The sequence below is a fragment of the Aspergillus foveolatus genome, assembly GCF_047715535.1.
Source record: "Aspergillus foveolatus strain CBS 279.81 unplaced genomic scaffold BDW70scaffold_1, whole genome shotgun sequence".
NCBI classification, from domain to species: domain Eukaryota; kingdom Fungi; phylum Ascomycota; class Eurotiomycetes; order Eurotiales; family Aspergillaceae; genus Aspergillus; species Aspergillus foveolatus.
In genome coordinates this window covers 327,394-344,052 of record NW_027396065.1, presented here as the reverse complement: position 1 = coordinate 344,052, position 16,659 = coordinate 327,394, and the positions used below count along the sequence as shown (strand labels likewise).

At 50.5% G+C, this 16,659-nt stretch overlaps 7 protein-coding genes and 1 non-coding gene across 8 annotated transcripts; 3 read left to right on the top strand and 5 right to left on the bottom strand.

Annotated features, from left to right (window-relative positions):
* Positions 1-130: 130 nt before the first annotated feature.
* Positions 131-2,666, top strand: BDW70DRAFT_165493 (putative succinyl-CoA synthetase subunit alpha; the record flags this gene model as incomplete). Its single annotated transcript, XM_073741762.1, has 10 exons — positions 131-302; positions 341-357; positions 402-515; positions 565-708; positions 761-1,143; positions 1,188-1,398; positions 1,432-2,054; positions 2,114-2,145; positions 2,202-2,494; positions 2,583-2,666. The coding sequence occupies 10 exons, from the start codon at positions 131-133 to the stop codon at positions 2,664-2,666; spliced, it is 2,073 nt and encodes a 690-aa protein (XP_073601030.1).
* A 72-nt stretch (positions 2,667-2,738) lies between these two features.
* On the bottom strand, positions 2,739-3,680 carry BDW70DRAFT_125608 (adenylyl-sulfate kinase). The gene is made up of 2 exons (XM_073734906.1): positions 3,591-3,680; positions 2,739-3,529 (listed from the first exon to the last, which is right to left on the bottom strand). The coding sequence occupies exons 1-2, from the start codon at positions 3,596-3,598 to the stop codon at positions 2,917-2,919; spliced, it is 621 nt and encodes a 206-aa protein (XP_073601029.1). The 5' UTR covers positions 3,599-3,680; the 3' UTR covers positions 2,739-2,916.
* A 215-nt stretch (positions 3,681-3,895) lies between these two features.
* Positions 3,896-5,464, bottom strand: BDW70DRAFT_1608 (H(+)-transporting V1 sector ATPase subunit C). Its single transcript, XM_073740902.1, has 5 exons — positions 5,072-5,464; positions 4,920-5,014; positions 4,782-4,873; positions 4,242-4,734; positions 3,896-4,195 (listed from the first exon to the last, which is right to left on the bottom strand). Exons 1-5 carry the CDS (start codon positions 5,370-5,372, stop codon positions 4,004-4,006), a joined length of 1,173 nt encoding a protein of 390 aa, XP_073601028.1. The 5' UTR covers positions 5,373-5,464; the 3' UTR covers positions 3,896-4,003.
* Positions 5,465-5,705: 241 nt separating this feature from the next.
* BDW70DRAFT_125605 (PaaI family thioesterase) lies at positions 5,706-7,016 on the bottom strand. Its single transcript, XM_073734905.1, has 3 exons — positions 6,684-7,016; positions 5,897-6,618; positions 5,706-5,844 (listed from the first exon to the last, which is right to left on the bottom strand). Exons 1-3 carry the CDS (start codon positions 6,826-6,828, stop codon positions 5,815-5,817), a joined length of 897 nt encoding a protein of 298 aa, XP_073601027.1. The 5' UTR covers positions 6,829-7,016; the 3' UTR covers positions 5,706-5,814.
* A 985-nt stretch (positions 7,017-8,001) lies between these two features.
* BDW70DRAFT_165492 (glycoside hydrolase family 92 protein) lies at positions 8,002-10,679 on the top strand (the record flags this gene model as incomplete). The annotated part of the gene is made up of 7 exons (XM_073741761.1): positions 8,002-8,131; positions 8,183-8,826; positions 8,871-9,193; positions 9,238-9,377; positions 9,432-9,880; positions 9,930-10,030; positions 10,076-10,679. The coding sequence occupies 7 exons, from the start codon at positions 8,002-8,004 to the stop codon at positions 10,677-10,679; spliced, it is 2,391 nt and encodes a 796-aa protein (XP_073601026.1).
* Positions 10,680-11,916: 1,237 nt separating this feature from the next.
* On the bottom strand, positions 11,917-13,558 carry BDW70DRAFT_1591 (glycine decarboxylase subunit T). The gene is made up of 2 exons (XM_073740639.1): positions 13,172-13,558; positions 11,917-13,122 (listed from the first exon to the last, which is right to left on the bottom strand). Exons 1-2 carry the CDS (start codon positions 13,552-13,554, stop codon positions 12,063-12,065), a joined length of 1,443 nt encoding a protein of 480 aa, XP_073601025.1. The 5' UTR covers positions 13,555-13,558; the 3' UTR covers positions 11,917-12,062.
* A 199-nt stretch (positions 13,559-13,757) lies between these two features.
* BDW70DRAFT_t19 lies at positions 13,758-13,831 on the top strand. Its single transcript has one exon. It is a non-coding gene; the product is annotated as a tRNA-Val (tRNA).
* Positions 13,832-14,118: 287 nt separating this feature from the next.
* Positions 14,119-16,033, bottom strand: BDW70DRAFT_1578 (putative neutral amino acid permease). The gene is made up of 5 exons (XM_073740420.1): positions 15,705-16,033; positions 15,478-15,620; positions 15,292-15,418; positions 14,312-15,244; positions 14,119-14,243 (listed from the first exon to the last, which is right to left on the bottom strand). The coding sequence occupies exons 1-5, from the start codon at positions 15,912-15,914 to the stop codon at positions 14,163-14,165; spliced, it is 1,494 nt and encodes a 497-aa protein (XP_073601024.1). The 5' UTR covers positions 15,915-16,033; the 3' UTR covers positions 14,119-14,162.
* Between the last annotated feature and the right edge of the window lie 626 nt (positions 16,034-16,659).

Below are 16,659 nucleotides of genomic sequence, written 5' to 3'. Positions count from 1 at the left end.
TTCTCCAACTACTGTCCTTTGTTGGAGCTCAATCTCTTACTCTACTATGTTGTTATATTATTTATGAACAATAGACTTTTGGTTTGATAACGGTTGACTTCGAGTGCTATACTTCAATTGCCCACTCGTGATGCCTGGTTTGTGCTCGTTGACGCTGCGGGCGCAGAAGACGCCGCTTTTGCGAGCCTCAGTACACCATATCAAGCACTTTTCCAGCTCATCGTGTAAGAGCGACTATGCGGATACGCTCCCAAACCTCAAGATTGGCACGCATACCAGAGTTCTGTTCCAGGGATTTACAGGTAAATCACCCATGGGCATATCATTATATCGCTAATAGGCATTGCAGGCAGACAGGTAGGCTCGAGTCGAAGTTGCAGCGATGGAGACTGACCAGCTAGGCTACGGCGAACGTGAAAGAGTCATTGGAATGGGGAACGAAGATCGTCGGCGGTGTGAAACCTGGTGTGGAAGGGGAACACCTGGGGCTGCCAGTCTTCCCATCTGTCAAGGCGGTACAAATCCATTACTTTGTTCCCGAGTCCATTACTGATACTGTGATAGGCCCAAGCGCAAGCAAAGCCGGATGCCTCCGCAATCTATGTGCCAGGAAATCAGACGGCAAAGGCGATTGAGGAAGCCATTGAAGCCGAGATCCCTCTTGTCGTTGCAGTGGCAGAGCACGTCCCGCTCCATGATATTCTTAGGGTACGTACGGTTTCTCCATGAAATAGGTAGGGTATATGCTTACAGTTGACAGGTCCACTCCATACTCAAAACCCAGTCCAAAACCAGACTCGTCGGGGCTAATTGCCCCGGGATAATCTCTGCGATAGGGAAATGCCGCATCGGGTTCCAGCCGCTGCCCTGCTTTGCTCCAGGTAAGATAGGTATAGTCGCGAAGTCAGGTACTTTGAGCTACGAGACTGTTGCCTCTACTACTCGTGCGGGGCTGGGTCAGAGTCTCTGTATCAGTATGGGTGGAGACCCGCTCGCGGGGACGAACTTTGTCGATGCTCTAAAGATCTTTGAAAACGACCCTGACACAGAAGGAATTATCTTGGTTGGTGAGATTGGCGGAACAGCCGAAATGGATGCGGCGGAGTGGATTAGGGATTACCGTCGCAGGACTACGAGCCCCAAGTATGTGCTTCGCTCTGCTACACTCCACAGGACTGACAGGAAAGACCGATTATGGCTCTACTTGGCGGCCGACAGGCCCCCCCGGGACGAATAATGGGCCACGCAGGAGCCTGGACGGCACCTGGTGAGCCCGGGCCAGAGGAGAAGTATAGAGCCCTTGAGCGCGCTGGCGCGGTCATGGTCAACCATCCAGAGAAATTTGGCGAGGGGATGAAGGCCCTTCTTACGAACAGGCCCAGCAATTCAAGCTCTGCCGTAGGTATCTTCTAGCTACCTCAGGATATGTAGAAGCTTACGACGCAGTCCACCTTCGGGGGCCAGAAAAGAGGCCTGCACACAATGAGACGAGTTATCCCAAGACGTCAACAGACCCTCCAAAAATGCCAATCTCGAAACCTTTACATCAAGCAATTCCAAGCCCTCGACATGCTTAAACAGACCGGCATCCAAGTCAATGAAACCTCCATATCAGCTTCAGACGTTCATATCTCCCTCACAATCGACAGGACTGCACTCTCCCCCGCACTTATCGCCTCAACATCTCCTGGCTTCGAATCCAGCAACTCCACCCGTCTTCCCTTCCCTTACACCAAAGAAAGATTTGAGGCTTCGGACTGTATCATCACGGCCGCAGCAACTCAGTTGAGTCTTCCAATCTCAGCACACGGCAAGCTCGCTGGAATTGTTCAAGCGCTTTGGCAGATCTTCAAGCAGAAGGAGGCCTTTGTCTTAGAGGTCCGAGCCAAATACTCTGCTGAGGAGGGCTTCGAGGTACGCGGCGCGAGATTTGGATTTGACGACGCTGCGTTCCGGAGCTCAGGTCGGCAAGAGGAAATCCATGCGCTTAGAGATGTCAAGGAGGAAGTGCCTGAAGAGGTAGAAGCCGAAAAAGATGGAATTGTCTACGTCAAGTACGCCTTATCTATATTCCCCATCAAGCCACTGATCCCTTCGCCCTAACGCCGTATAGACTCGACGGAAAAGGGAGCATCGGAACCCTAGGTAAGACAAACTGCCCGCTCGCCATTCAAGAGCTAACCCCTAACCAATCCTCGCAGTAAACGGCGCCGGCCTAGCAATGAACACCGTTGACGCACTCACACACCACGGCGGCTCATGCGCTAACTTCCTCGACACAGGTGGCAAAGCTACCTCCGAGACGGTGAAATCCTCCTTTCGAATTATCACCTCAGATCCGCGCGTAAAAGCCATCTTCGTGAATATCTTCGGCGGCTTGACGAGGTGCGATATGATTGCTGAGGGGATCATACTTGCTTTCAGGGATCTGAAAATGAGTGTGCCAGTTGTTGTGAGGCTGAGGGGGACAAATGAGGAGAGTGGGCAGCGGATGGTATGTACCCTTTCTTTTCCTACTGTCTCAACTGCTTCTGGTTTGTTTGGGGATGGTAATTGGGGTGCTGACCTGGCTTGCCTTACAGATCGCTGAAAGTGGGCTTCCGCTGCATGCCTTTGATAGCTTTGAAGATGCGGCGAAGAAAGTCATTGCTCTTGCGAAGGAGTAGATTTAGATCGTTGTAGACTAGAGGTATATACAGTACAGCATATAAACTTAGATCTAGAATCCTTCAGTTGGAATTAAGACATTGGCTCTATGGACACCACACGATTGAAGCCGGAACCAAGTAACTCATTCGTATGTACAGACATGGGTATATAACAGATAAAGAGCATCTATATGCACGCATGTCTATGCTATCGGACGTAGTCTACTCATCCACGCACCCGTAACAGAACCTCACGCGCATCTCTCCCCTAAGCATCAAGCAACTTCTTGCTATCCAAGTAGTCAATAATCTGCTTGACAGCCTCCTGAATCGGCAGATCCACGTTCTTCACATGAACCTCCGGGTTTTCAGGCGCCTCATACGGACTGCTAATACCCGTGAACTCCTTGATGATCCCCTCGCGGGCCTTCTTGTACAACCCCTTGGGATCTCTCTTCTCAGCAACCTCAATCGGCACATCAACGAATACCTCGACGAATGGCAAACCAGTGCTATCATTCGGCGTAGGGACCTCGTGCAGTTTCCGTGCCGTATCACGGTCAGCCCGGAAAGGAGAGATGAAACTCGTGATGGCGATTGAGGAACTGTCAGCGAAGAGCTTCGCGACTTCTGCAATGCGCCGGATGTTCTCGTTGCGATCAGCGTCGGAGAAGCCGAGATCTTTGTTCAGGCCGAAGCGCACGTTGTCGCCGTCGAGGCGGTAGGCATGCAGACCGCGCTGGAGAAGCTGGTGCTCCAGCTCAACGGCGATGGTAGACTTGCCGGAGGCGGAGAGGCCGGTCAGCCAAATTGTGAGGCCTTTCTGCTTGCGGAGCTGATTGCGCTCATTGCGCGTGATGCCGGCGTGGTGGGTGATGTTTCTATAAATGGGCAACTTGATTAGTTTGATGATGGAGTGCGGTAAGAGACTGGGGATCCTACGTGGCCATTTTGGAAGAGAATTCAGCAAAGCGACCTGGTACCGGGTCTCAGGGAAATTGAGTGATGAAGGGAAGTTGAAGGAGGGAAAAGGAATAGGAAGAGGAGATAGACTGCCGCGTAATAAAAATGGGTTCGGCGGGGCTCCTGAAACCGCGGGGGTTGTCACCGACTTCGGGGCGGAGTCCAAGACTTTCAAGGTTGTTCTCATCCCACGCGAAGATGGCGATCATTGATTAGTTACTCCGTACAGATACACTCGTAAATTAAACCGAATCTCGCCAAGATCATAACTGGCTACAAAGGGGTGATGCGAACATTTGCTCAATTCAAGCTCAGTATACGGTATATGTACGCTACCAACATGCAGTTCTGTAGCCAACCAGGTCGGATATAGACAAAATAACCCGGCCGGATCAAATGAATTCAAAATCGTAATACACATAGGCCGTGTAGTCTGCACCACCACCTTCAACGCCATGCATCTCGTTGGGGTCGTCCTTCTTGACCCGGCCCTTCTTGTCCCGTCCGAATGCATTCCCAGCTAGGTATGAGTATTTCTCGTCAAGGTTCTTCTTTGCTTTATCAGCGTGTTTTGAGCTTGGTGTCTGCTAGCTGTTAGATTTGACTCTTCGAGCATATTGTGGTACCTACCTTGATAAGCGCGCAGGCAAAGTCCAGCGGGAGGCCGTAGCGGAGTACAGTCTCGACAAATACGCGGAGGACGAGAACGTGTACCCATACCATGACAGCCTCGCTCCATGAAGTCCGCCCCAGTCGCAGTGTCTCACCCCAGAGCTTACGCTCGTCGCCGCCTACCCGCTCGACTTCCCGACGCTCCTCTTCCTTCCCGCCTTCCACGTACTTAAAATCGCGAGGGATCCATTTCTGCTCGCGACATTTGTGGACGAACTCGGTGCTGTGCTTGCGGAATGTTGTCACGGCATATAGGGTGAACTCGTCATCGGAGGCGACTAAGTTCGCGGAGCGGGGAACAACCATGGGCGATACAGTCTCGTAGGTCTTGAGGAAGTCTTTCACTTGCTGCGCTGGAACAGCAACGAGATGTGTCTCAATGTATTCGGAGTCCCGAACGAGGGCGCGGGGGTCAACGACGGAGGCAAGGGACTTTGTGGATAGGTTTCCGCTGGTCAAGTTAGTTGAGCTTCGCAAACCGTAGTTGGGAGATTTCACGTTTGTTTTCGCCGAAGAGTGGCCAATGTATTCTTGATCTGGTTGTACTGGGAGTATTTCGATCGAAGGTCACTATCGATACTGACGGCTTCCTTTGACGAGTTAGCTCATGGCGGGTATCCAGTCCACGAAACAAACCTTTTGTAACAGATCAATTAGCTCCGATAACGACTTGTCGGCGCGGTATTTGACTTTATTCCATGAGAACGTTCGGAGGTACTGGTCCACGGGCTCTATTTTCCGTCAACTTCACTAAAACCAACAAAGCAGGGAAAAAGTGTATTTCATACTATCGTTGACGGTCTTCATCTTCTCAATCTGCGCCTCGTCGCCTTCTAGGATATTCTTCAACGCATCGCCAACCTTGCTGACGACACCCTGACACGCAGCCTCTAGTTTAGCCAACTCGTCCGCTTGCTGTACGAGAGCGTCAAGGGTTCCGATCTTGAACTCCGGAATCGGGAAAGGAGCGACTGAACCATTATCCGAGCCGACAGTGGCTGTGATGGCGTCCAAGGCATCGTCGCGGTGGTGCGAGGGAGTGATGGAGGAGGGGAGGGAGACTAGGAGGTACTTGGTCGATTTGGACATGATGGCGGCTGTCAGGGAGGAAGGATGTTAGAGTAAGCTATCGCCGCGCCTGACAAGGCATGAAGGAGATGTGTTCGAAGCCGGAGGTCGGGGAGTAGTGATGTAGTAGTGGGTAGCTGTCCCGTCCGGTTAGATTATTGCCCGAAGCTGCGGTTGGCGGAGGCGGTCGGGGCACTGCGGAGCTATACAATCGGCAGCTCCAAATTAGAACATATTCAGCTACTCTCACTTTGCACTAATTATTGGTTCACAATATTGTTGCAACGACTTGTTGGAGTAAAGCGCAAGGCAGACGTTTATTAAATTTCTATTAGCCTCTTGTCTATTATCAGTGGAGCTATATACAAGAATGAAATCAAGTTTCCCTCTATCTATGCGTCAGATGCCGCAGTCATTATGTGCCCGTCGTCAGGTTCCCGTGTATACAGATTGGTTCGCTGGCTTAGTTGACAAATTTGTGAAGTTTCGGCGACTGGATTCGGTTAGCCAACCCTACTGATACGTTCAATATAAGTATAACATACCACTGCCGCTGCTTGCTTTGGCTCTATAAACAAGGACTTGGCTTCGACTAGGACGACCGGCTCCTGGCCCTCCTCAGGAAGTGTCTCAATGCGAGCCTCAACCCAGGCCTTGCGGCCTTCTGATTTCACTACCTGGGCGTGCATGACAAAGTAGGAGTTTGCCATGGCCGGGCGCCGGTAATCGACATTTAGATTCGCAGTCACTCCGACCTTGTTCGGTAAGACAGGGAAAGCGCATCGTCCCATGCCCTCATCCAAGAGCGTTGCAAGAAACCCGCCATGCACAATACCCGGATGACCGGAGACTCTTGATCCAAGGTAGAAGAAGGTGACTAGAGTATTCGTGCCGTTGTTATAGAATGCAGTTGGTGGAACAACGATCCCTCCCGAGTTCGAGAGGGTCCCCGCCGTGAGACTGCGATCCCGGATCTTCTCTGGGATCTTCATGTACGGTCTTGATTCGACGTACGAAGGGTCTTCCCGCAAGGAAATAAACAACGGATGGTTCTTGATGTGGTCTTCAACTTCCTGCGACAGCGCGTCTGAAGGAGTGTACATGGTGAGGGTTTCCTCGTCTGTCGGAACCGGGCCATTCATGATGGGCAAAAGCTTTGTCGAAACTTGGTAAAAGAGTCCAGCGGTGAATGCAAATGCGGCGATAGTTGTGAACCCGAGGAAGCGGCGGAGACGTGAAGGAGGTTTAGCGCTTGTATAAGTAGCACCTATACCAAGACCTCGCCGTTTAGCAATCCGAAATCATAGAGGGCTACGGGGAGAAAGAACCCACCGACGGTAGTATAAGGACGTTGAAGAGAGCGTAAAGGCAAAGGAAATCGAGGAAAACGGGCAAGACCCAGGGCTTTTGTAGAAGAGCCAGGAACATGGAGCCTAGACACAGTGGAGACTGTCCGAATAAACGTTGAGGACGGCATGGCGACGGATGAATATGGAGCCCGGAGGAGTTAACGAGAGTGGGAAAAGGAGCGAAAAGGAACGAATGATGGTCAACAGTGAGACATGGATCGGTCAACGATCAGAGGCGAGACAGTGGCCGTCCTAGAGTTTTGCCTCGGACATAGAATCCTGTCAGGTACCGTCTGGTTGGTTTGGTGGCTGTCCTGGTGGCAGTGACGGGCAACTCAGGCTCGGGGTCGGCGGAACTCCCAAGATCTCCCATTTTGGGCCGGCGCCGGAGAGACCGAGCAAGCTTGGCTGTGATTGGCTGCGGGGCTGGCTTCTGTGATTGAACCTCGGCTCTTTGCAAGTTTTCGATTTTGACGACTCCGCTTCATAACTATTTATGTTGAGATTAATACTTGGCTTGAGAAAGTTAGAAGAATGATGTTCTATTCTATTTATGACAGAATCTACGTTGCTGGCCTGAGCTTGTGCAGCGTACATATATTTGTGGGCGGCTACCGCCCAAGCACCTCAATAGTACGGTGTATAGACGAACACTGGGATTATGCACAGGCTTTCTCCTTTTTATCTTCCGCGCACTCTACAGTGTATTACTGCGTCTGAATCGACTGGATTATTTTCCAGCAAAGCTCTACCGACTCTTCAGCCGAGACTGGCGCAGCTGGTCTTCTTCGTCCCTAACACATCTCATCTAGGACGAGACAATGTCGCGATAAGCGAATGTTTGTGTATCGCAGGTCACGGGCCACCGTGACAAATGACTCCTTCATTTCCTCTTCTGCATCTCCAGTGACCTTCCAAAATCCAAATCTATCAAGGAGCGTGCTTCTTGGTAGGTGCATGACAACGGAGATGCTGTATCATAGCCACGAGACCTAGATCAACTGATCCCGATTCTCCCCTGCAGGGTGCAGATTGGTGCATCATGTCCACGCGGTGCAAGCATAGTCCCGGTCACCGATGATCAGGGGCGTTTGCTTAATTCAGAATGACTTTTATTAGCGCCAGGATGACCTCCTCGCGGGACTCTGGGGAAGTGGCTACCCCTTTCTTCCCCTTGTGGACGTGCGGACATCCTTGGCCGCATTCTAAAGGAGCGACGTCAACTTCATACCGCGCGACTCGGTGACGCATCGACTGCTCAGAATCAACGTTCTCTCTCTATCGAGGATTGCCTAGTTTCGATGATCCATCTCTTGTTTCTCGCACTGCTCCAGGTCGCACTGGTCAGCGGTCTCAGCGCTCCTTCTCCTGCTGTTGATGATTACGACGTGCTGCAATACGTCAATCCCCTGATTGGAAGCACGAATGGAGGTATTACTTCAGAAGGGTTCCTAAGCTTCTAGATTCTCTAACGTGTTAAAGGCAATGTCTTTGCTGGAGCGACAATCCCTTATGGCATGGCCAAAGCTGTAGCCGATACGGACTCCCCAAGCAACCAGGGAGGATTTACCTTTGACGACAGTAGAATCACTGGCTTTTCTAGTCTACACGACTCTGGCACTGGAGGTCAGCCCTCTCTTGGGAACTTTCCGCTGTTTCCCCACGTATCATGCATAGATGACCAAGTCAATGGCTGCGCGTACCCTAAGAGAGCGCGAAGAATAGCCTATGACCACAATTCCGTCGTGGCCAGGCCTGGCTATTTCAGCTTGACTTTGAGCTCTGGCATCCAGGTGGACATGACTGCGTCCCATCATACATCTCTTTTTCGCTTCCGAATTACGTCTAACCAGACTTCGAGTCCTCTCATTCTGCTGGATCTGAGCGACTTGTCTGATTCACGACAAGATAATGGAACCATTTATGTTAATGAGACTACTGGCCGACTGACTGGCCATGCACGCTTCCTGCCTAGCTTCGGCAGTGGCTCGTATGTGCCCTACTTCTGTGCAGACTTCGATAGTGACGCAGGAATCCGCGATAATGGTATCTTCGTCAACTCTCGAGCAAGTACCGATGTGAAGAACCTTACAGTATCCAGGAGTATCAACGGTTATCCTCTTCCTGTAGGTCATCTTGTTTATTGACAGGGCGTAGCTGACAATGGTAGACGGGAGGCTTTGTTCGGTTCAATCATCGCCTCACCCACACAATCAAAGCCCGCGTTGGGCTGAGCTTCATCAGTATCGATCAAGCCTGCAGCAACGCTGAAGATGAAATTCCCGATTTTGAATTTGATGCCACGCGATCTGCTGCAGTAGACCTATGGACGGAGAAGCTAGCTCCTATCCGTGTATCCAGGACTGGTCTCGACTCTTCAGTGCTTACCAATTTCTACAGTGGCATCTATCGGACCATGGTCAATCCTCAGGATTACACAGGAGAAAATCCGCTCTGGGGGAGTAATGAGCCCTATTTTGACTCTTTTTACTGGCATGATGCCCTCTCCGTAAAACGACGTTTCTGACTGTTGATAGTCTCTGGGATTCTTTTCGATCACAGCTTCCTTTCCTCACAATCGTTGATCCTTCCACTGTCACTAAAATGGTTCGTTCGTTGATTGACACACAACGGCATCTAGGGTGGCTCCCTGATTGCCGCATGTCTTTATGCAAAGGTATACTGCTTTATTATGATCTGTGATACCGTTATTTAATAAAATACTGCCTAGGTTACACTCAAGGGGGCTCAAATGCGGACGTAGTGCTTGCTGATGCATATGTGAAAGGCCTCTCCGAGGGTATCAACTGGGAAGATGGATACGCAGCTGTTCAAAAAGATGCCGAAGTGGAACCGTACGATTGGAGCAATGAAGGCCGCGGAGGGTTAGCAAGTTGGAAATCGCTGAACTACATCCCAGTTGAAGATTTCGACTACGCGGGCTTCGGAACAATGACACGGAGTGTTTCCCGTACTCTGGAGTACTCCTACAATGACTTTACTATTGCGCAGATGGCTCGTGGTCTCAACAAAACGGGAGATGCTGAAAGATACGAAGAAACGAGCAGATATTGGCAGCATTTATTTAGAGCTGATCAGACTTCCTTCATATCCGGTGCAGATACCGGCTTCAAAGGCTTCTTCCAGCCAAAGCATCTGAACGGTACCTGGGGACACCAGGTTTGCAACATCTTCTTTGCCGGCTCCCGCTCTATCTAACCCTCTGTAGGACCCAATAACATGCTCCAACATTGACAGAAGCGGCCGAGCCTGTTCCTTGCAGAACAACGGTGCAGAAACCTTTGAGTCCAGTCTGTGGGAATACCAATTGTGCGTCCCCTTCCTATATTCCAGGTTCATCCGCTGAGAATTTAGCTTTACCCCGCATGACATGTCTGCGCTGGTTGCTCTCCTCGGCGGCGCAAATGAATTCAACCGTCGCCTTGATTACCTGCATGATCAAAACATAACATACATTGGCAACGAACCCTCTTTTCTTACTGTCTTTCAATACCACTATGCCGGTCGACCCGGAAAATCCACTGCCCGCGCCCACTTCTACATTCCACGCTTCTTTAGTCCTACTCCCGCAGGGCTCCCCGGTAATGATGATTCTGGCGCCATGGGATCATTCGTCGCAATGACTATGATGGGTCTTTTCCCGAACCCAGGCCAAAATGTCTATTTGATAACCGCTCCATTCTTCAAATCAGTCGATATCACGAGTCCTCTCACGAATAGGACAGCGAAAGTGAGAACCGTCAATTTTGACTCTGCGTACCAGAATATATACATTCAGTTTGCAACACTAAATGGAAAACCTTACTCTCGGAACTGGATTACCCATGATTTCTTTACTGAAGGGGGTGAGCTTATTCTCGTGCTAGGGAGGAATGAGAGTACGTGGGGAACGGGGCCCGATGATCTTCCGCCGTCTTTGCCGGCAGTTGTTTCTGAGGCTTTGGTTGATAAGGTCTAGACTTCGGATGTGTTTTGACTTCGTTTCATTCGATCATTGACTCGAGTACTTAAGTGATCGATAATAGTTGGGTTATGTTAGGGCCATGAAACGCACGTGACGAGATTTCTATGCAGATAGTTGAGGGTAGTGCCGCGACAGCCAATAGTAGAAACAAATCAATCCAGTACCTTGAAGTGTAATGATGTCACCGTCCCTCGCACAAGATCCTGTTGCGACATATGTGGGGCCGCTGTAGGGACCAGTTAACACTTATAGTACACACTAAGAATAATCTTCTACACTCTCTACCAACCTTTGCGCAGCACGATAGCCCATCAACTCTGGATCAACTTGCTGTAGGCAGTCAAACAGTGAAATGGCATTGATTCCACTTGGCTGTCTCCCAACGTTGACCTTTCATCACATTCTTAGTCCTGCTAATGAGGGTCGTGCAGCTATATTTGATCTCTATAGTAGACTCGGTCTATGGAAACGTCTTATCCATTTATCCTACTCGTATCCATGGACATACTCCGCTACCAGAGCCGGGATGTTGGATAATCGACCGTTTTTTGAATGTTGACGGAAACCCAGCTTCCATCACCTCTTTCTTTGTTCATATCGCATCCACCATCCTCCTTATCACCAATACCGACCTTAACCCGATACTGCGCATGTCAGCGGTGTTTGTGATCCATCTTAGTCTTCTATTGCAACAGCCTACCTGCAAGACGAATCCTTCCAGACCCTGTAAACAGATCATGAACTGGAAAATGCGCGGAGACGCCATAGCGCATGGAGGATATCAAGGCATAGCATTATGTAGATAGCGTCCTTGATTGCTCTACCCCATCTACTTGGACCGCCGGCTATCCAGTCACACACTGCAAGTGATACAATCACTTCGCTTCGTAGTCTATATAGATAGGTCCATTGTCCACTGCAACGGCTAGAGTGGAGAGAGGAACAAGATGGGGCGCAACGTACTGTGCTGTTGTGCCATTGTCAGGACGGACGAACCTGAGATCCAGGCTCTCTGAATGCAGTCAGTCCGCGGGCAACGGTGTTCTCGTAGCCCTTCTTCCTCCAGACAGCTGGAAGTAAGCAAAGAAAAGCAAAAGAACTAGTAAATTGGAGAGTTAGGGCAGCAGTGGAGAGAGAACGGTAGAAATGTTGGTTGTTCTTGACATAGCTTTACACGTTACTTCTTGACCGTGAGTGGAAAATGAGCTCGGCAGAGGCCGTGATCGTAGTATATATCTACTTAAGATATGCATATACAAAGAATTATCTCTAAAAAATAAAGTCACGCCGTTACTGTTGAAGAGCACAGCCAACACCGCCATAACAGGAACCTATTCCGACAAACAACGATAAGAAAAGAAAGAAAAGAATAAAAGCTCATGGTGATGGCTTGCGGTAAAATTTACTCTCCACCCACGGCATCCCAACAACCGTCGCCTTCCTCACCTTATTTCTAACCACGACCCCAACCTCCGTCCCCTTCTTATGCAATCCCTGCTTGATATACCCCATAGCGATATTCGTTCCACCAAGCGATGGACTCGGCAACCCAGAAGTAATAACACCAATCTGAGTCTTAGACTCATCGTTCAGGTCGATAATGACAGCACCCTCACGCGCAGGTGAGCCCTTTTCAATCGTGAACCCAACGCGGCGTTGAGAGAGGTTCTTAGACGGAGAGGCAAGCTGTGGGATGATTGTTGCGGCCCCGTTGAACTGTGATCGGTCCGAGGAAGCGGAAAGGTCGCGGCGGTCTTTGCCAACGATCCAGCCTAGCGCTGCGGCAGGGGGAGTCTGGGCAGTTGAGATGTCGTGGCCGTAAAGGCACATTCCAGCTTCGAGGCGGAGGGAGTCGCGGGCTGCGAGGCCGGCGAGGCGAACGGAAGGGTTCTGGAGGAGGAGCTCGGTAATTGTTGATGGGGAGACTGAGGGAGGAATGGAAATCTCGAAGCCATCCTCGCCTGTGTAGCCGGTGCGGGAAATTAGGAGCGGTTCTTGGGTCTGCGTGCCATCAGGGAGATTGAGATGGAGAGAGCGACAGTTGCCGAAGTAGAGGGTGCTTAGATCGGAGTCTGCGCCGTTATTGTGGATGAGGGGTTGCAGAGTGGCGGCAGCTTCGGGTCCCTGGAGAGCTATGAGGGAATGGCCAGAAAGAATCTCCCAGGTAATTTCCTTTCCGGCGCCGTGGGCGGCTTTGAAGGCATCGATTTCGGCGGTGAAGAAGGCAAGGTCCTCGTCGCGGCGGCCAGCGTTGGTGACGAAATAGAAGGTGTTCGTTGATAAGCGTGTTATGACAGTGTCATCAACGATACCACCAGTTCCGGGTTCGAGAAGGCAAGACAGGGTGGAGGAGTTGTTTTCAAGCTTGTCCAAAGACGATGGCGTCACCTTCATGAGCAGGTCTAGCGCGCCTGGACCACTTAACCGGTGCTGGACCCTGAACACTGTGAGTAACTTCTCAAACTCAATTGAAACGGAGGACATACATATGGCTCACGTCGAACAAGCTCGCCTTCTCCCTCGTCCACTTGTGGCTCTCAACATGGCTGAGATCGGAGTACTGGAGGGGCATGGAGTACCCCGCAAAGGGCACCATTTTTGCACCTTTGGCAATATGCAAGTCATAAAGTTGTGTCTTTCGCAGAGAGCCAAGGCTAGCTGCAGATGAGGCATATCTCACGCCATTGGCAACTGGAAGGTTGCGGGCAATCAAACGTCCAGAAGCCGGAGAGCGGAGAGCGCAGCGAACGTGCGGAGAAGCAAGCTGCGGGAGAGTCAAAGTTCCATTGACGCCAACAGAGGCCCGTTGGGCAACGGATCTTGCTCCAAGAAGGTGAATTCCTCGTCGAAGGGGTCGTAAAGCAGACATTATGGGTTTATCCGTTAGCATATGAAAAATGGAAGGAAAGAGGAAAGAAATGAGACGGAGAATGGAGCCCAGGAAAGCGTCATAGTTACCGGTAAAGTCACGTGCGATAGGAGAATCCCGCGGAGTGATAAGATATGCATGACTTGGCCGTAGCTCTTATTAATGAAATATAAGTGCAGATTTTAACAGGTTTTCTCAACAATGGCCGGTTGGTGTAGTTGGTTATCACGTATCGTTAACACCGATAAGGTCGCCGGATCGAGCCCGGCACTGGTCATGAACTTTTTTTTTGTGAAATTCCCACTCCATGCCGGTTCTCAGGCTACCAATGACCCTACCCACCCTACTCTCTACTGCTTGCTTCAAAGTCGCGGTCTACTAGGTAACACTATATGGATCCTTATATGCAGCTTTTAACCCGTTTAGAGACGTATCATCGCTGAAAGGGTCCACGGACCATCAGGCTCCAATTTGGCATTCTTCCTTAGAAGCCCACTCATATGATATCAGATGGCCATAACCCGTATAAAAAGCCATAAAAGCGCAGAGACAATTCTGGAATTCATCAATGAAACAAAAGCAAGGGTATCGAAACGTCCAATTGCTGATCATAGCCCATTATCAGCACATGTGAACGGACCCCCGAAACTTCCGGCTCTGTAATCTATGATCACACTTTCGACGGATGCCTATACGGATAAACGTTAGTCTTTGATCTGTGCATGTGGATCGAAATAGGAACAGGCAAGCAACATACGTAAGTCCCAGGCCCTAAGAAATAAAGCCCAATGCCTATTAAGCCGACATTGACAATTGCCCCAACCCAGCCTCGAACACCTCGGTTCTTGTAGAAGCCCGGCCCGTAGTCATCATACCGCATGCGCAGGTATGCGACGCCCCAGAAAATGAAGCCGAAGAACGAATCGAAAAGTGAGCTCATGATTGAGAGCAAGTCCGAGAAGAACGGAATAACCTCAGCGATGATAAAAGCTGCCGCCCACAAAGCCGCAAGGATACCGATCCAGCTTGCCCAGCCGACAAAGGTGTGGTTGCCCTTGTGCCGGGTACCCTCGAAAAGGCGGAAGAAGATAAAGCGCGCAGAAACAGAAGCATACAGAACACCAAGGAAGATGATCGTAGGGATCATGAACGAGAATGAAACCTTCTTGTAGACTTCGTCGCCGATCGCGCCAAATGCGGGAGCCGCCATGTACTGGTTTCCAGTGTATGCATAGACGATAGCCCCGACAAGGCTGAAGACGATGATTTCTGCGATCGTGACGGCGGTGACAGACTTCCAGAATTCCTTGGGTTCTCTCATCTCTGCGATGAAGCTGGGTAGCGTAATCTGGCCGATGAAGGTGTAGCTGATGTTCAAGAAGGCGCTCATACCGGAGACGAAGGTCGTTCCAGGGACCGGGAAGGCCTTGACAATCGGTTCACCAGAATATTCAGGGGTGCTGTTGTATCTAGCCGGATGATCTTCTATCGCAGTGAAGATAACCGCCAGCATGACGGAAATAAAAGTGGCGAGCGCTGAGATTGTCGCAACCTTGGCGAGTGTGCCAAATGTACGCGGAATGGAGCAGACTAAAGATATGGCCGCTACGACGAAGGAGAACACAACAGTGCAGGTCCCGTGGTTGGAAATCGTGTTGAGATATTCGGCGCCGACTACGCAGTGCAAGCCCTAAACAACGTTAGCCGGTCCAACCGGATATGCCTGGGGATAGGTACCTGAATAAATGTATTGTTCAACAGAAACATGACCGCTGTAAAGTACCAGGCTATCTTCGAGTCCCAGAACAGGTGCTGACCAATGTCACAGACGTCGCGAATATGCGGATGACGCAGACAGAATCTCCTGAGCAATGTCAGTTAAATTCCAATTGAGAATGTGGAAAAAGTCGCTGCCAAACCCACCATACGATGAGCGATGTATATAGAACAACACCCGCAATAAACACAGTCAGGATCAACCCCGGAACAAGGCCAAGAACCGAGTACGACCAGGGAAAGGACATGATAGCCAGACAGATATACTCAGAGAAGAGCAGCGCAGCCGTCTAACGTTTCACGAATTAGCACGAAACACAGATCTTGGAGGCTACCCGTCGCAACCTAGATTAGATAGATCTGTGAAAACACACCTTCTGCCAGCTACAAGTACGGTACTTGATCGAGTTCTCAGCCTCCAGCTCAATTTGTCTGCCGATCTCTCCCGAGTCCGAATCGGACAATCCGCCCGCAACTTGGGGACTTCTCTCGAGATCCTTGTCCTTTAACTTGTCGGCGGAGCTGTCAGAGCTCGGCGAGCGGCTCTGCTCTCTGGCTGTACCGAACAACGGGAATCCCGCCATTTTAGCGACCGCACGAATCGGCGATGGAAAGATCGAACAGAGTAAAGTAAAGAAAAGTAATTCTGAGCTTTCGAAGGCATGTACTGCTTTTCTGGAGCTGAACTAGGTGGACTTCTCGCAAAGTCAGCACAATCAAGCAAGCAAGCACAATCTGAAGGGACAGAAGTAGAATCTGAATGAGCAAGGGAATATAAAGCCCGTCGCTTACCTCTGCCAAAAAAAAATTAAACGAGAAAATATGGCAGGAAAAGTCTGTCAAGAGCAGGAACACAAGATCGAGGGGCGAGAAGCAGTCCAGAGGGGAAGAATCCGCGTGGTGGATAGCGTTGGTAAACTGGCTCGAGCTAGTCAAGGACCGGCAGATGAGAAAAGACGACACAGCCAGCCTACCAGATTGCTACAAATGAGGAACAAGTCCAACGCCGGAGTGGCGGCGAATGGACTGGCTGCAGGATTCGCGCTCCTTGATTTCCGCTAAGACCAAGCCAAGCGGCGACGCCGAGGGTTTAAGATGCTTGAGAAGGCTTGGACGTCTTGGACGTCTTGGGATGCTTGGACTGCGGATAAGCAGAGAAGCAGGCGAAGCAGACGAGTCTCGTCGAGAGTACGGTATCTGGAGATGGGGGAAATTGTGATACGATGATCTCTACCTACGGCGGGAAATAATATTCCCTAAGCTACAGTAGTGAAGGCATCGTAAACCAATACGCTTGGCTGCAACGGGTATTCCGGACCTGAATGAGAA

Excerpts from the sequence above, each read along its gene's own strand:
- BDW70DRAFT_1608 (XM_073740902.1), bottom strand. The coding sequence starts at position 5,372 with ATGTCCAAATCGACCAAGTACCTCCTAGTCTCCCTCCCCTCCTCCATC. Across the intron at positions 5,015-5,071 it reads GATGAAGACCGTCAACGATA|AGCCCGTGGACCAGTACCTC; the intron begins GTATGAAATACA and ends GACGGAAAATAG. Across the intron at positions 4,196-4,241 it reads TTGCCTGCGCGCTTATCAAG|ACACCAAGCTCAAAACACGC; the intron begins GTAGGTACCACA and ends AACAGCTAGCAG.
- BDW70DRAFT_125605 (XM_073734905.1), bottom strand. The coding sequence starts at position 6,828 with ATGCCGTCCTCAACGTTTATTCGGACAGTCTCCACTGTGTCTAGGCTC. Across the intron at positions 6,619-6,683 it reads ACGTCCTTATACTACCGTCG|GTGCTACTTATACAAGCGCT; the intron begins GTGGGTTCTTTC and ends GTCTTGGTATAG. Across the intron at positions 5,845-5,896 it reads CAAAGCAAGCAGCGGCAGTG|TCGCCGAAACTTCACAAATT; the intron begins GTATGTTATACT and ends AACCGAATCCAG.
- BDW70DRAFT_1591 (XM_073740639.1), bottom strand. The coding sequence starts at position 13,554 with ATGTCTGCTTTACGACCCCTTCGACGAGGAATTCACCTTCTTGGAGCA. Across the intron at positions 13,123-13,171 it reads TTGTTCGACGTGAGCCATAT|GGTCCAGCACCGGTTAAGTG; the intron begins GTATGTCCTCCG and ends CACAGTGTTCAG.
- BDW70DRAFT_1578 (XM_073740420.1), bottom strand. The coding sequence starts at position 15,914 with ATGGCGGGATTCCCGTTGTTCGGTACAGCCAGAGAGCAGAGCCGCTCG. Across the intron at positions 15,621-15,704 it reads GTACTTGTAGCTGGCAGAAG|ACGGCTGCGCTGCTCTTCTC; the intron begins GTGTGTTTTCAC and ends GTGAAACGTTAG. Across the intron at positions 15,419-15,477 it reads TATACATCGCTCATCGTATG|GAGATTCTGTCTGCGTCATC; the intron begins GTGGGTTTGGCA and ends GACATTGCTCAG.